The 17,879-nt window shown below is 38.7% G+C and overlaps 1 protein-coding gene across 5 annotated transcripts in view; it reads right to left on the reverse strand.

Annotated features, from left to right (window-relative positions):
• Positions 1–17,879, reverse strand: part of Hecw1 (HECT, C2 and WW domain containing E3 ubiquitin protein ligase 1) — a 405,199-nt gene that overhangs the window by 151,454 nt on the left and 235,866 nt on the right. For all 5 annotated transcript variants that reach the window (XM_040291866.2, XM_021722298.3, XM_021722299.3 and 2 more), the window contains 2 exons: positions 8,024–8,099; positions 5,341–5,510 (listed from right to left, as the gene is read on the reverse strand). In XM_040291866.2, the coding sequence (XP_040147800.2) occupies positions 5,341–5,510; positions 8,024–8,099 (246 nt within the window). The remainder of the gene's footprint in view (positions 1–5,340; positions 5,511–8,023; positions 8,100–17,879) is intronic.

The following is a 17,879-nucleotide window of genomic DNA, read 5'->3' on the forward strand; positions in this document are numbered from 1 at the left end:
ATTTTCTGTTAATTCTATAGCTTATTCATCTGGAAACTCAGGTCACTGATTTTAAGTCTTTCTTCTTTTTTAATTTAGCTGCAACCCACAAATTTATTCATTATTATTTTCTTCAAAATATTTTCTAGTTTTGTCATGATTTCTTTTTTGACTCATAGTTTTTTAAAAATTTGTTCTAATTGGTTATACATGATAGCAGAATGCATTTTGATTCATTGTACACAAATGGAGCACAACTTTTCATTTCTCTGGTTGTACATGATGTAGGGTTGCAACACATGTGGAGTCATACATGTACCTAGGGTAATGATGTCCATCTCATTCCACTATTTTTCCATGCCCCCTGTTCCCTCTCTCCCCTTTGTCCAATCAAAGTTTCTCCAAGACCCATAGATTTTTAAAGGAATTTTGTTTAACTTAATTTTCAAGGGAGTTGGGCATTTTAAAATTATCTTTTAATTTTTTATATTTAACTTATGATTAAAAATATATAATATCATATTTAAAATCTATCTCTGATCACTCCAGTAATGAGCTGTGCATGGATCTGTCTCTGTTGTCACTGGGATCAGATAATTTTAATCATTCAGGGCCTGACTAAGCTGTGTAAGTTGTCTTGAAGTTTTCCATGACAGATTTGCTCTGATCCTACACCACAGTCAGCCAGGGGTCCAGCTGAGAACCTGGGGCCTTGCTGGGTACTTGTCTCTTGGAGAATCTAGAACTTCCAATTTTGTCTCTTCAGCATTGTGAGACTGCAAAACCCCTCTTCATTTGTCAGCATCTTTCTGCTTGAAACTCCTTTCCTTCTGGGACTTGATGCGTTGTCTGATGTCATCACAAATGCTTTTTTTTTTTTTTTCTATTTTAAGGACATTCTATCCAGCTTTTCTGGTTGCTTTTGAGTTAATGTGCCATGTGCTGCTTCCTCAGAGCCACAAGCATAAATCAACTGCTTCCAATGTTTTTTTTTTTTTAATAATCCACCTCACACAGAGTAGTGGGAAGGATTTTATAAAATTTTAATTAGAATATGATGTTTCCCTACTAAAAACACTGCAATGGCTTCTCATTACCCTTAGAATGAAACCCCAAGCCCTCTCCATGGCTTACAGTGGGTTGGCTTCTGCACTTCTCCAACTTCATTTTGTTCCCCACTGCCAGCCCTTGTTTTCTAGCCACGATGATCTTTCTGCTTGTTTCAACGTGTCAAGCTCATAACCCTCAGACCTTCACACCAGCTGGGTCCTCTGTCCAAAAAGCAGAACTAACCAGTTCTTTCCAAGTCTGGCTTCTCAGTTCAGGTGACAGCAATTCAGAAATGCCTCTTGGGACCACTGCTATCTAAGGAAGCCTCTCTCAGTCATGTAAACCTCATTTAACAGTGTGCTATTTCTTTCTGATTACTTATCTACCACTGAAATTCTATTGTTCATTTTTTTTGGGGGGGTGTCTTTTTTTCACATTAGAATATAAGCACCATGAACTAGGCCTTGTCAGTCTCTTCTCATTCTGTGGACAGATTGGACAGTAGATGCATGAGGCCAAGAGAATGAGGGGGAAGCTCATAAGCGCCATGGCCTCAGGCCATAGTTTAATATTGACTCAGTTCACTTGATATTTCTGAAAATTCTTGTTTAGGAGTTCCTTGTTTTATTTGAAGGTTTAAATATACTCTCTACAGGAGTATTCCAAATATAGAAGCCTAGCCTCTTTACTTGCTGCTGTTTCTGTTTAACTTCTCTGTATAACTATAATCTTATAAGTGCTCATTATATCCATCCAGGAAAGTAAACAGACCTGAAAATCAAGAAGAGTGTTCCCTGGGTGAAAATAGCTTCTAATTACAGTAATAATAACAAAGAAGAGATAGATCCATCAATGTGGAAGTCTCTTTTAAAATTTATTTTAGTTTGCATTTACACTTAATATGTATTTCTCTTAGTTTTTTCTTCTTATTTAAAAATTCTGATAGGAATTTTAAATTTTCTAAGATTGAGCATGTTTTAATCAGCAAAAATAAATGTTTCAAACTTGTTACAGACATTCAAAAAAGTCATGTGTAAGAGTTTGATGCAGCATTAGCTGTTGAAATAAATTTAGCATTCAAACAGCACATTAAGGGATATTTTTGCAACTTCAATGATTTCTCACTGAATATCCTTTGTAGATTAGTCAGTAAACACAGAAAGTGGGACAGTTTGGTTCTCACTTACCCTCCTGCATAGAAATTTAAAGACTTGTGTAATTCTGTAGGAGCAGGAAATCGTTTCATTCATTAAGTTGCAGTGTAAGACCCAGGAGCCAACATTAACTTTTAAGTGTAAGGAATAGTGGATCCACGCTGACTGTGTGTGACTGCAGTAAGCCCAGCCCAGCTGTTATTACCTGTCCGTACACACCATGAGCTCAAGTCACACAGTTTTAAATGGTATCTTAGGTGTTTGTGGGATGCCTCAGTACCCTTGTGTATGCTGTTCCTTCTGCCTGGAACTCCCCTTTCCACCTTGAAAAGCATCTCATCCTCTTTCAAGACCAAGTCTAGCAGCACATCCTCTGTGACATCTTCTCTCGGGCCCTTGGCAATCTCCCCTTTGTATCCTATAGCATTTTGTTCATTCTTTGATTAGAGTATTTATTTCATTATAATATATTCTTCCACAATCTGACAGGTTGTATCAATCAATCATCTTTGTGTCCTTGTAATGGCTTCTATTTCTACTACACAGTATTCAACCAATGTTTCCTAAATTAAAGTGCATGTGTGTGTGTGTGTGTGTGTGTGTGTGTGTGTGTGTGTGTGGTGACCACTTAGAGTATCTGATTTACGTGATGGACATTCTTCCAGGATTTATTCACAATCACCTACAAACAAAACTGGTCAACATCAGGCTCTGAAGGCAAACCACCTGGTTTGATTTCAGAACATTTCTTGGCATGGTAACAACCTATTATGAGTAGGTTTTCCAGGAACTAGAGATGCCAAGATGAATTAGATGTAATTTCTTTTCCTGAGGAGTTCAAAGTCTTGTGAGGAAGACACAAGACAATCTGGCATTGTGACAGGAAGGTCTGAACAAGGAAGCACTGTCCTCCTGAGACCTGAGGTGGGAGAGTCAAAGAATACCCCATATGGGAAGTGGGCTGAGACTTGGGGCTGCATGAAAGCTGGTAGTTGGGTTAATTAAGGATGCAAGATTAGAAAACCACAAGAGGAGTTAAAGAGCATCCAAAGATATGGCTGTGTGAAAGCCATATTTGGGAAATTTGGGACATTTGGGACAGCAGCCATAGAGAGTGGCCTCGGCACAGGGTCTGAGGTGAAAGGCAGTGGGGGGTGAAGATGCAGAACACCACAGACACTCTGGACTGGTTTATTCAACACCTGTGTCTGACTACCTTCTCTCCTGCCTTCCCTACCACAGTCTGGAGAGTGGAACTTCAGGTTTTCCATCCTGCTGTGGTCATGCGGCAGGCAATAGGTGTCTGCTGGGAAGGGTTTCTCTTCTAGAATGAATACGCAAAGCTGAGGATAAGGGAGTGATTGTTAATATCCTGCGAGAGCAAAACCAAAGAGTCAGAAATAATTTCAGAATTTCAAGTGGATTCTAGTTGACTTATTTTAGCCAAAAACCATTCTGTTGGTGTGGATTTTACAAATATAATCTAAGACTGACTATAACACCTTCATGACTAAGTGTCTTAAATAAATTGCTCAAGGTTTTTTTTTTTTTTCATATGCCATTAATTCCTGTAGCATCTTGTATTATCCCTAGAAATGCAGTGAAGAGACCAGAAGTAATTGGTGAGAATAACCAGGACTAAAGGAAAAAAAATGATTTAAGATTCATTATTTCATGCTGGGGACACTGTTTTAGAATCTGTTGATAACTAAAGCTAGTAGCACGTTTAAGTACAGCTCTATTTCCCCTATGCCCACTTCTGAGCTCTAATGGAGCTCTTCTGTGAAGCCCAGGAGAGGGGTCATTAAACTGAGGAAGGAGGTGGTATAATTTAAGAGACAATGAAACAGGTCTGCTCCCAAATATCTAATTACATTTTCTTGTCAAGGATGCTTGAAAGTTCTACCTCCGAGGGGGTCTGTTCTGAATAATAAAAGATGTAATCTTATCTGAAACAAGTGCCATGAGCAGGAGCACATCTCCATCCGTCACAGGCAGATGAGGAGAATCCAAGCCTCTAATAGAGGATCATAGGTCTCTCACATCTACAAAACTTAACTGGCTAAGCTGGGATTTGAACCTTGGTCTGTGTGATTGAAAAGCTGTACTTTTATTTATTTATTTATTTATTTTTGTATTGGAGATGGTACCCAGGAGCACTTAACCACTGAGCCACATCCCCAACCCTTTTTATTTTTTATTTTAAGACAGGGTCTCGTGAAGTTGTTTAGGTCCTCATTAAGTTGCTGAGACTGGCTTTGAATTTGCAATTGTCCTGTGTCAGCCTCCTGAGTCTCTAGAATTACAGGCATGTACCACTGTGCCTGGCAAAACTCTGTACTTTTGACCTCTGCCTTATACTCTATCCACTGTCTTTCCTGGAGCCTCCCTGCTCCTTCATCCACACAGTTTGCTGAAGCCTGAGAGCTAGGCAGCCAAATGGGTTGTGACAACTCTCTGCATGTTCTCTAGGAGAGGACTTAGTCATTATACAGTCAAGTCTGATGTGTGACTTTGTTGAGGAATCCCCTATCTCCTGGCAGGTAGAGGAGACACATTCAGAAGTAGAGAAGCACCTTATCAGATGAATCAAACTGTTCACCACTCTTAACAATCTGCCTGGAACTGTTCAGACCACCAAGATGGATAAGTGATTAGATTTTATATGTTTAAATCAAGCAATATGATATGTAACACAATCAGGAATACTCTAGGACTCATTAATTTACCGGTCTCAAGAACCTGATAATTTTAGGATCTGTGCAACTGGTTTAGAGGGCTACATATGCCACTGGGCATTCTTGCTTGAAGACCACATGCATGGGAAGGGCTGTGAGAAACTGCAAGTCTCAGCTGAATACACTTTTCTTCCTTCTCCCACACAAAGGGCAGAGAGAAAGTGTATCCTGCTTGCAGGCACAGGTTCTGAATCAGAGGTTACTGAGAGCAGCTATAATGGACAGCCTTGATTAGATCCCTAAGAGCAGCAATCTACAGAGAACGCAGCTCCTTCCCAAGACCAGAAGTCTCAGAGCCAGGAGGATACCCCCAGAACCTAAGGCCCCATGAAAGAAGAGAAAATCACATAAGCTTTAAGGTTAGGGTCAGTCACTTGGCTATGTTCCTTAGACCTCTTTTTAGGGCCCCTGGCACTTACTTCCGCCTGCCAGATGGGGTTCACTGTGTTGCCTATGATCTTGGATCTCCTCTCCTGTCCATGGTGAGGAAGGGCAGGGAAGATGCTGTGCTTCCCAGGCTGAATAGAAATCTTCAGATAAGGGTCTGGGTTGAAAAACATCCCTTTCTTCAACCCCATCGCCTGGAAATCTATAAAATAGAGCAATGTTTTAATTGCAGTATGTTTTAATGAGGTTAAATAGCATATCGGGCATTATAGAAAGAGAAAAGTCCATCTAAAATGTGGAAAAATATTTTCAAATTTTGGAATATTTTCTGATTACAAACATGGATGGATGAGTCTATCTGGAGACACATCCCTCTATTTTTGGAAAATTTACTAGCATATGTTATGGGACATTTGATTCCATATATTTGGAGCATTTACTAGTGTATATACTAAATTGCTTTTTGGTGAGAAGTCCTTGTAATAAATGAATCCAACTACTCAGACATGACCAGCATCTAGTCATTTTTTGATGTTTCACAGATTTTGCTTAGCTATAGGTTAGCTGATCTTTCTGTATTGTCTTTCTCTGAATCATAGAATTCATTTTGATACTTCCAGCAGCATTTTTTTCCCTATACAAACATAGTGAAATAAACACACAATGCTGAGGGCCATTGCCAAGTAGGAATGACGCATCGAAATTTCCTTGCCAGCGTGCCCCATGTTGCTTAGAGGAAGGACTCGTGGAAATGGACTTGCCTTGGACATTCGCTGTGACATTGCATGTATGTTTGAGAAAGGTGACCCTGTTCAAGGACCAGGGTGGATCCAGGTTTAGGGTGTATCCTGCAGGTTTTAGGAAGTATCCCGGTTTAGAACAATTTGGGTTTAGGGCGTTCCCGGTTTAAGACAATCTGGGTTTAGGGCAGTTCCAGGTTTAAGATTATTCCTGCTGGGAATAGAGCGTATCTTGCTGCCTGAGTTCCCGTTGAGTTCTCGTGGAATTCAGAAAGTTTTTGGGATAAAAAGCCTGGTGACGTACGTGAGTTCGGGAGCGGCAGAACTTGGATTTCCCCAGAATGTGTGTAGAGGCTGGTGTGAGTTCGGGAATAAAGAATTGCTGTTTGAATCTACAAAGCTGTGAGTGGCTCGTGATCTTGTGCCCAGCCAGACTGCGGCAACACAGATGCATATATACCTACTGAGTGTTAGAGCTTCATTACCATTTCAGGCTTTCTCCTTTAGCTACCAACTTTATGTCACCAGTCACATTTCATTGCTGGGAACTGTTTTGGATTAAGTGTAAGAAAAATAATATATTGTGAGACTATTGGAGATAAGCCCCCATTGATATCTTATCAGGTCTGTGAAGCATGTTGGAGTGGAAGGGTTTTATTTCCTCTGGAAGGTCCGTGAGCTCAGGTCTGCAAGTCAGAAGCAAAATGGGGACAAAGGAATTGAGACTTTGTCTCTTCCCTATTCCTGCTCTGCTGCCCTGCATGGCATGCCTCTTGGGCTATAGGACGTCACTGGAGCTTTGGTTATGGAAAATTCCTCTTGGTATCTTGTACACAATTGTGTAGGATTCCTTATTCCTACTTTTTTTTTTTTTTGGAGATTGCACTAATAATTGTTGTTTCTTGAGCATTTTAACAAGAACATGACAATGACAAGTCACAAGTTGTCTGATTTAATCTAGTAATAACCAAATTTTTGAGTTCTTTTTTCCCCTCACTTTTTCAACCTGGGCAGACACATGCTAATATTGTTAATGGATCTTTAGACACTCATTTGCTCTACTGGGCTTACTTTGATTTGAAAAGCCCCAGATTGCTGTCCATCTCCCAAGGAGGCTCAAGCATAAAGTATTCAAGCACTTTATGTTTATTCTATTCTCTGATCTCTGACATTCATGGTCTGTAACATTTGTTGGTTTGACAAGTTAAGGTTGTAGTTTTCAAATTGTGCTCCACGGAGTCCCTGGGCTTTATGGCATTTTGTTCTCTTAAAGCCCACTGAGTTGGAATGGAGTATTCGAAGTCTTGAGCCTCATATATCATTTTAAACAAAGTTGCTCAGGGCTTCTTTTAAACTTTTAATTTTGAAATGATTTCAGATTTATAGAAGAGTTGCAAAGATAATGCACAGATACCCTACCCATCCTTTATCTAGTTTTCCCCACTGTTAACATAGTATAGAACCATAGTCCATTCACAAAAACTAAAAATTAACTAAATCAACTATTAGCTAAAATACTACGAACTAAATTAGAAGAATTTATCTGGATTCCACTTCTTTTTCCATGAACGTGCTTTTTGAAATGGTTTTATCTGTTTTATTAACTGGGGTCCCCTGGAAGTTTTATTAGACAAAGGAAGGGTTCGCTGCTTCTCCCCTGGCTCTCCCCAATTTTCCCTTTGTAAACTCTCAATTATTGCCACTTGATCTTGGAGGAAAAGCAGAAGAGCATCTTCCATTCCCATCACCTCAAAGTGCTTTTACATTTGTTACTTACTGAATTCTCCATTATCTTCATTAGGTCAAGGGGAACTAAGCAGATTACTTTTTATGTTAGCTTTACAGATGGGGAAGTCAAGAAACAGAGAGGTTGAGTAACTTGTAACTTGTAGGTTAGAGTCAAATTGAAGGGGCCTCCTACTCTTGATTGACATTCTCATTCTTTCCACAAGGCTTGTAGGTGAACAACACATACCTGAGAGAGAAAAGCTGATCAGCCTCCGACTTCCTTGCCCTTGGACGGTCTCATCAGAGCCAATGCTTTTAAAAATCTGTAAGAAGAAGGGAAATGGGAGACAAGCAAAATAAGCATTGAAACAGAGACTCACACTCCAACACAAACAGGCTAAATCACTGTTATTTCTCCAAATACAGACAACGAAGAGAGCAGTATTGTGATTTCACTGGACAACCATTGATTAAAATAAGCTGGCAACCTAATCTTCCCTGGTAAGGGAGGATCTGTGAATGGGAGTGAGGGGTACTTTTCAGGGAAATCAACAAACATAATTACTGTGATATTATAGGTCCTTTGTAACTATTTATGCAAACAATGCCTTTTCGGATTCAAATTTGCAAAAAGTATCTATTAAGGCAGGGCCTAAGGCAGTAGAATGATAGGTCAATAAATGTTCACCATTGTAATTATAATGTGTTTTCATTTAGGAAAGTGCAGTGTTAAACTGCTGTATCTCCACTTATTATTATTATTTAGGGATTTCCAGGAAACTGTTCATTAGGGAGGAACCCGAACATGGCATTAAGAAGTTACTCTGAAGTCTCTCTAATTTAATTAATTGCTTTCCTGGGAAATTTCGGAACATAATTGTTACATGGATTATCTACAGTCTAGCAGGTATTTGTAAACCAGGTTGCTAAAATGTTTCATTTTCTGTCATTGTTTAATATATGTAGATTGGTTAATCAAAACTGCTAGAGTCCTGGTTTCCATTCTCTCCTAGGAAAACTTTTCTCAGAAAGGATTTTAAGTATTAATTCTAAAGCAGAATTAACTCTTCCTAGATACCTTTGAACATGTTTTGTTTACAGAAAACAAATTTAAAAAATCTGAGTATCACGTAAATCTGCACAGTATCCATTTTTAAGAAGATAATCTGTACTGAAGAAGGGGAAAAATGGAAATCCAATAATCTCTTATTCAAAGTCCCTTTGTAGATTGTTTGGGTTTATTCTGTTTCTTCTCTGAGTGTTCTTGATGGTGTGACTGAATGTTCTTGTAAACCTCCTGCGATTAATGATTGTAAATTGCTAGGTCTCACAGCTTCAGCTCAAGGGAATAAGAAGGGGTTTTTACGCTACTTCCTCCTGTTGAAAATAGGCATCCCTGGTAGACCTGGAAGCTTGGCTACACTTTGCAGGCAAATTTTGCTAGGCTTAGGTGTGAGGTGCATCTCAGTGATGCTGGGCTGCTCAGCAGAGAGAACCAATGGGGGTGGCACACGAAATGGGGCTTGGCATCAAGTGAGATAGGAGCTTGTCAAACTCTTCAATAGGTTTCTGTCTCTTACTCCCACTTGATAATAAAGAAACAGAGTAAGACATAGCTGGGATTGGTGAATTTGGCTACTATCCTCCTCCCCAGCTCTGCTTCCAGGCTGACATGAACTGAGCAGCTTTTCTCCACCATGCTCTTCCACCATGATGTTTCTGCTTGAAGCTGGCTGACCACAGAATCCTCTGAAACCATGAGCCAAAATAAATCTTTCCTCCTCTAAGTTGTTCTTGCCAGGTATTCTGGTCCCAGAGATGCAAAGCTGACTAACCATTCCTTTCTAATTTGTGTTTCTTCTTCCTATTGATTGGCTGACACAGAGAAATGACCAACAAATAAATGAGACTACATCCTCAGGATAGACCAATCTTTTAACTCTGTAAATGGCCAGTCCTCCAGGGAACAATCAGGGCTTCAAAATCCCTTAATGTTATGTAATTTTCTTCTTTTTCAACTCTGTCTGGGCGAAGGCAATAGGTGACCTGGGCAGGATGAACTCCCTTACAGTGCTATACTTGCCTAACCAAGACAGAATGAACTGATGAAGTCTTTGGTTCCTAATGCTAGCTTAAAAATTTCCACACTTACCTGTCTTCTTCTTAGAATATAAGTTCTTTGAGGAAACAACAAAAACCATCATTTTCACAGAGCCTTGTAAAAATACAAGTTTATAGTGAATGGATTCAATTTACATTTTTAAAAGGTGTGGATTAAACTGCCTATATCATGCCAGGCTAAAATTAACTTAAATGTGCAATGATAACAAAGGACACTATATCGATTCCTTCTTTTTAAAAGCATGCATATTTTTGTTCTTTTTATTTAAGCATTCTTTTGCTGGCTGAAATTCAGGCTATGCACAAAGACGGTTTTTTGTTTTGTTGTTGTTATTTTTTAAAAATCTTTATTGCATTAAAGCAGGAGAGAGGAAGTAGTGGGGAAAGGTTGATCAATGGGCACTAAGTTACAGTTAGATAGAAGTAAGAAGTTCTGGAGTGCTCCTGTCCAGTAGAGTGAGTACAGATGATAATAATGTATTGTATATTTCAAAGAGTTAGAAAAAAGGATTTTACATGTTCTCACTATAAATGATAAATATCTAAGGAAATAGATGTGTTTATCCTGATTTGATCATTATACAGTGTATAATGATTTGAAACATCACAGGGTACTCCATAAACATGCTGTTTTTATGTATCAGTTAAAAGAGAATTAAAAAAAAATTGTGTCTATCAACAGAAAAAAAGTATTAAAGTTTTTAGAAGCTCAGAAGGGAAACTCATATTATTTAAGACTACATAAAATTCTATCAAAACTTGGCTTTTCATTAATGTTGTTTACAACATCACCTGAGCCCCAGTCTGATGATATAAAAGAAGAACAATAGTAGCTGTGACAACTATTTTCCAGGAAGTAAAAATGTCTGCCCGGGCCTGGGAAGGCTGGACACTCCGACTTCTTGTTGGAGCTGAGCTGCAGAGGCACGTTCGAGGTTGAGAAATCTGCTGCACTCAGACAGACTCTACTATGGTTTGTTGACTGTGAGAGTGACATGAAGGCTCAGCCAAAATAGCTTCACCCTGAAGTGACCTGAGGTAGAGAGGTAGGGACATCAGGGATGTAGGGATATTGCTTGTCTTCTCAGGTCTGACACATTCCCTTTGGTCTGTGTCCAAGGTCTGATTGTTATTCCAGTCACTTGGAGCTGGGTTAGTCTGCCCCTGCATCTCAGACACAGCTCTGGCAGTCGCTCATAAATGTTTCCACAACAAAGCCTACTTGGCAAATGGCTTAGCAGATTCCTAACCAAGCCTGTTGGTGTGTGCAGATGATTCCCTAGGGTATTGGCAAGGATCTTTGAGTTGAATTAAGGCCTTTGGGGTTAAATCAGATGCATCTCTCTTACTCCTATTCTCATGCTGTCTTGTAAAAGTTTTGAGTATGAATTCGCAGGGCTTTGGAACAAACATCAAAATGCGTTTCAGCAAAGCAGAGTTGCTATCAGGGCTTTCAACTCTAGTGGCGGGTGGAGAGGGAGACTTCTGTTTCAACAGTAGGGAGACTTTTAGCTCTGTTGACAAGGCCACTTTAGCCTTTGCTCTCTACCACATTATTCAGATTCTACCTTTTCTTTTCACAATATCACTGCATGAAAGATGAGGCTGTTTCTAAAAATACTCAACTGTGTCTAATCACTCAGTCATATATGCATGATGGCCTACTTCTTCCACCTTCCAGCCTCCCAGGACTTCTCAGATGGGCACTTTCATTCCTAGAGGTAGGTGGTTGTGCCCAGGGGGAAGAGTGTCTGCCTTGAAGCATCAATTTTACTCAAAATTTTAAGTAAAGCTTTTTATTTTAAAAAATAGACATAAAAACATAAAGTTAAATGTAAAATGAGCATGCATTTTGTAGCTAAAGAAGGAGATTTCAAAGAACTCTCTGAACTGCATCCCAGAATAGTTGAGTTCTGGGTTTGCCTCCTTAGGGTCAAAGCTGGAGACTCTCCTTATAGTATATGTGGCACTTCCTACAGGACCCTGGCCAAGTTATGCTTGATTTTGATGTGGTAATTTCATTTACACACCCATGATTATTCTCAAATGATTACAGAATTCCTTCTCTTACAAGGGTCCAGTTATAGAAAACCAAGTTGAAAATGTTGCCAGAAATTGAAGTTCATGGCTTCACTGAGCCTTTATCTATTTATCTGGTCCACATTTCACCTAAAAATGAAAAGCACAAGTCTCCATGACTTCAATGGAATCTAAAAATCAGGTGCAAAGTAGTATTTACATTATGAATAAAAAAAAATCCAAGCTGTTTCATATCAGCAGTCCAAAGCAGGGAATTATGTTCAAAGATAATAGATAAGATCAAAGTTAATCTTTCCATTTTGATCAAAGATTCCCTATGAGTTCAATATATTTTGCCTTCAAGATAAAATCTATTATAATAATCAGAAATGCCTCTAAACTACCTTTAAAAAACAAAATCTGACTGATGGATGAATGGATAAAGAAAATGTAGTATATATACACTGTAGGTGTGAGAGAGATTTCCTCTACCCTCCTTAGTGCCTATGTGGACTCTTTGGATATATCTAGGAATCCAATTAAAAAAAAGTGGATTAACAAGAGAAAAGCAAAAAAGTTTTATTAAATTTACATATATATACATCTTTACAAAAGAGTGAAGTTTCAAGAAATGAGCAAAGTATGATACTTTTATACTTTTTAGACAATGAATAATAAATTTGTGAAGGATGACAGGGAAGATGGAACACTGGCTAGGGCAGTCAATGCTAAGGATGTAGCTAAAAGATAAAGGGGGTTGAGGGGATGCAGAAGCTGGTGGGACATAAGGTAATAAGTTTGCTTATTTAGGTTTATTGTAGCCCCATTACCAGCTTTTAGTGATCAAGGCTATTTTCCAGCCTTGGTATGTGAAGGAAAGCCCTTTCAAGAGAATCTTGTTGCAGTCAGGGAAAGAATAGGTCAAATGGCCCTCTCCAAAGTTACTGTCCCTCAAGTGATTTCAGCTTGAAAAAAAATCAACATACCAATTTGGTAAATTTTGAGATAGTACAGCTTTAAGTCCTTCAATGCTATATTATTTAGTCATAAAAAGAATGAAATTCTGTCATTTGTGGTAACATGGATGGAAGTAAAAGACATTGTGAAATAAGTAAGACACAGAAAGAGAAATATCATGCTCTCATTTAAATGTGGAAGCTAAAATTTGACCTCATAGAAATGCAGAGTGGACTAGTGATTGCCTGAGTCCAGGAGGGGTGTGGGGAGGGAGGGAGACAAGATGGCATTAGGAATAGAGATGCAGCTGGATATCAGGAATAACTTCTAATGTTCTATAGCATAATAGAATAATTATGTTTGTCAACAACTAATATTTCAAAATAGATAATAGAGAGAATTTTGAATGTTCCCATCACCGAGTGATGATAAGTATCTAAGGTAATAGATGCCAATTATCACAATCTGATGATTACACATTATATAAATATACATATTGAAAGATCACACTTTGCCCCACACATCTGTATAATTAGTCTACATCCATTTAAAATATGTTTAAAATGAATTCAAACCAATCATCCAGGGCCTCCAAGCATGGTAGGCAAATGCTTTACCATTGAGCTATACTCCCAGCCCCTCATCAATTTTATATATCTATAAATTAAAATTTTACTTGCCTGTAATATTTTCTCTTTAAGACTTAAAATGTTGAATTTGTTTTCACAAATTGTTACTAAATGTTAACTTGATGGAATACTTCATTTTTCACTCCTGATATATAAGATTATAGATGATAAAGTTTCAACTAATATCTTCTCATGATTATAATAAATGTTTCAGAAGGAATAAGTAAATATAGCTCGGTGACCAAAAATAAAACAACAACAACAACAACAACAAAAAACCAATCCAGTGTCCAAGTTCTGCTTATAGTTCCAAATTTCTGAAATGTTCAAATGAGCAAATTGTGAACAACAACATACAATACAAATGTTTATAGAATGCCTTCAAATAAATTTCTCTTGTTATAGTCTCATAAAATGTCTGTTAAGCAGTAAAGCAGCTCATTTCAAGGTATCCAATAGAGAGGCCTATCAACTAAAGGATCAAGTCACATTTAGGGACAAAAAGAAAAAAAAAAAAGAAAAAAAATCGTAAAATTCTAAATCAACTGCATTCAAGGCATCTCCTTCCCTGAGTTGAAAGACTTCAAGGACTCATCAAAGTGGCAAGAAGATAAGTAGCAAGGATGAGCACTAATTATGTGCCAAGTACAGAGCCAGTTCTTCCACACATACTATTTTAATTGTAGAGAATTAGGCATTTTTCACAGTCTGTCCCCATCTCCCCATTTACAAATGTGAAGGCAGAGCTCAGAGCAATTCAGTGACTTCCCAAAATTCACCAGGGATGGCTCAATGTCTGGTTCACCTGGTTTAAATATTACAGGAGTTGCAGGACCCTCCTCCATTAACCAACCCCCTGGAGCCATTTCGTCACACCCAGGCTGACAGCTCTTCTCTCCTTTGCTTATGTTTTACTTTTTTTGTTCCTATTCTCCCTGCTCCTATCTGATTTCTGAAGCTGCTTTTCCTAAACTGACTCTCAGAGTCTTTCCAGCTCCTGCTTTCTTTATTGCTCTGAAGGTAAGATACAGGCTTCCCAATTTCAGGGCTCCTTAGGGAAAAGAGATGGATGGGGAAAAATGAGGTATTTCTCTTACAGTTTTTATGGTGTGAGTTGGAAATAATGTGTTAATTTGTTAGGAATGATTTTCTTTACTCTGACTGCTTTTGACCACACAGGATTGCAAGATTTTAGCACCAAGAGTAAATCTGCTTTGGGCAAAGGGGTGCTGTTTCAGATACTTATCATTTGGCTGACTGAAAAGATATGAGAATGTGTGAGAGGCAGTGTGCTAATGAGAATGCTAGTTAAATTAATCAAATACTGGGTGTTTCCTAACGATTCTTGGTATCTCCCTTCCCATACTGAGGATTAAACCTAGGGCCTCATGCATGCTAGGCAAGTACTCTACCATTGAGCTACATCCAGAGTCTGATTTAAAAAAATAGTTGAATCACTATATTTGCCCTAGTGCAGAGGGTCTCCAAATTAAACATGCACCAGAATCACCTGCAGGACTTCATAAAACACAGATCAGAGGTCCCAGCCCATAATGGCTGACTTTTTAGGTCTGGAGAGGAACCCTGAGTCGGCGTTTCTTAGAAGTTCCCAGGTGATGCTGCTGCTTTGAGAAGCACTTAAGAGTAATGAAAGAACAGATATTTTAAGGTTGTCTCTAACTAACCCTCAAAACTGTTTCTACTCTGCTGGCAACCCCTCAGCCACGGAGCTTGGGACTGCACCATCCATAAGGGACAAATGATCTTCTTTGCATCCCCATCACTGCATCTTAGTCCACCTTATCTTACTTTATTGTTTGGATGACTATTACCCAGTTTTCCCCCATTCTCTGTGGGTCAATCATTCTCACCTGGCTTTATTAATTAAGAGGGCCCCACTGGCCACAGGTAAAGCTGCAGGCTGTATGTTCCGCGGACACTTTTGCTTTGGCTCATGGAGTATCTGATTTTTTTGAAAAAAAATAGTTCCAAGTGTAGTATTTGTTTTTAAACAGGAAGGCCTCACTAAAATGTGGACTTTTCAAACTTATAAAAAAGAATAAGATTTTCCAGCACCAAGCAGCTGAAGCTGAGAAACAGCAGTCTTCATGAGAAGCACCACAACTTACCAGGCCTCTGTGACTGTGTTTTATCAATTCTAAAACACCCATTGTTTCATATTTGAAGGCTCCTGAAATCAGAGTCTGGCTGACCACTGGTGGATCTTGCAATTTGAATTGCAAAGGTTTTTCTAGCTAGTGGTAAGAAAATCAATGATTGGTCTTATGATTCATGGTACCTTGGATTTGATGATACTGACCTGGCTCCCTGGAAGCTCTTGAATCTGTCATCCTTACAATAGAAGTTCATTGAAATATTTTATATTGGCCATTGATCTAAAGTAGATTGCATATAGCATAATAATCAAGTCATGTTTTATATTATTAATTTACAAAAAAATTGAAAATTTAGGCATGGATGTTGAATTTCCCAGATCAGGAGTAGGCAGATGCTTGGGGGGCATCGGTAGAAGTGGGCATAGGCAGGTGTACAATATGATGTTGAGAGACAGGCAAGCTGGGGCCAGTGCTGCCATTTCTCTGCCAGCTCCTCAGACTGTGTGGCTTAGGGCAGGACAATCAATTGATCTAATGCTCAGTTTATTTTTGCTGCTGTTTTGTTTTTCTATCCAATGGAGATCGTAATAGAACTTATCTCACTGAATTCTCCTGAGAATTGAATGAGATAATGTGCATAAACTCTTAGCACAAAGCCTGGCACCTAATAAATGCTCTAAATTAGATCAACATCAAAAAAAAAATTAGATCAACATCGATTGTTGCGTATTTATATTGTTATCTAGTCTCTGATCTTTTAAATGAATAATAATAATACCCATCCAGTATTAATAAGGGACATGTGAAATAGAAAATTTAAAAAAAAATTGAAAAGTACATAAGCAGATTGTCTCGTAGTTGATTTTTTTCTTTGTAGATGAGGAGCATAAACAGGCCAATAAAAAACCTGCTTGAGGTCACCTAGCTGATTGTACCAGACACACAGGGGCCAGAGGCCAGAAATTGAACCCTCAATTCACAGTGGAGGAGAAATTCATTTCCTTTGGTTGGATACTTTGGTCCACCTCAGATGAGTTCTAAATATGCCATACCCTTAAAACCAACAAAAAGCATTGATCTGTGTCTAAACCTTTGTGTTCTTTATATAGTATATTTGTATCCTTAAAAAAAAGTTTCCTACTTAAATATCTTGCTATTGTTAACATTTTCTCCATGTCTAAACATCTTTAAAACATCTAAAAAGGACCCTGTGAGTTCATCCGCTTTTTGTTGCTGTAATAAATATCAGACATATCAACTTATAAAGAGAACAGGTTATATTCGCTCATAGTTTGGAGATTTCAGCCCCTGGTCAGTTGGCCCTGTTGATTTTGTACCTGTGGTGAGGTGGTACGTCAGAGTGGGGAGCATATGATGAATCACAGCTCTTTACCTCATGGTGGGAAAATTGAACAGAGGAAGAAGGAAGGGCTGAGGTTCCCTTATCTCCATCAAGGGCATATCCCCACTAACTAGAAGATCTCCCACTCGGCCCTATTTCTTAAAGATTTATCACCTCCCAATATGGCCAAGCTGGGGACCAAACAGTTAACATATGGGCCTTTGGGAAACATTTAAGGTAAAAACTATAACAACCTCTTATTCTAGTTGATTGTGGAATGAATATATAAGCAGAAGCAAGAGGGAAAGTTTTCTTTATGAAATATCTATTTTCTCCTTAAAATAGAAGAATCCCAGAGTCCTTTAATCAGATAGTCACTAACACCATAGTAGTTTTGATGAATAAAGACCATAAAGAAAGACTTCTATCCTCCATGACTTACAAAAAGGTAGGACAGGAAGAGCCTTGGGTATCCACAACCTTGAGGTGCTCACTGCCAGCCTGAAGGGAGGTCTGGCTGGGGGCTGGTTGTGGGGAGAGGGGAAGTAGCTGTGGGGAGGGATTGAGAAGGACTAGAGGAATGAGGGCTGGTGGTTTAATTACAAGAAGTTGCTATGAAGAAAAGAAGGGACCAAAGGCAGTTCTGGAACTATCTCTGCCTTCCACATATCTGGATAATTTTTCTGTGCATCCAGGCTCTATTATAGACACAAACTCCAGGAAGACAAATGTACTGTCTGGCATGCCACCCTCATCTGAATTAATTTAATATTTGGGTAGTCTTGTCCATGTTTTTCTATTCCTAGCTTTTTAAGAAATCTATGTCAAGATGCTATTTTATTTATAAACAAAACCTGTCTTTAGAGAATTTTTTTTTTTTTAAAAAGCAACAGTGCAGGAGGCTTATGGTAGCTAGCA

Source organism: Ictidomys tridecemlineatus, chromosome 2 (assembly GCF_052094955.1).
Source record: "Ictidomys tridecemlineatus isolate mIctTri1 chromosome 2, mIctTri1.hap1, whole genome shotgun sequence".
NCBI lineage: Eukaryota > Metazoa > Chordata > Mammalia > Rodentia > Sciuridae > Ictidomys > Ictidomys tridecemlineatus.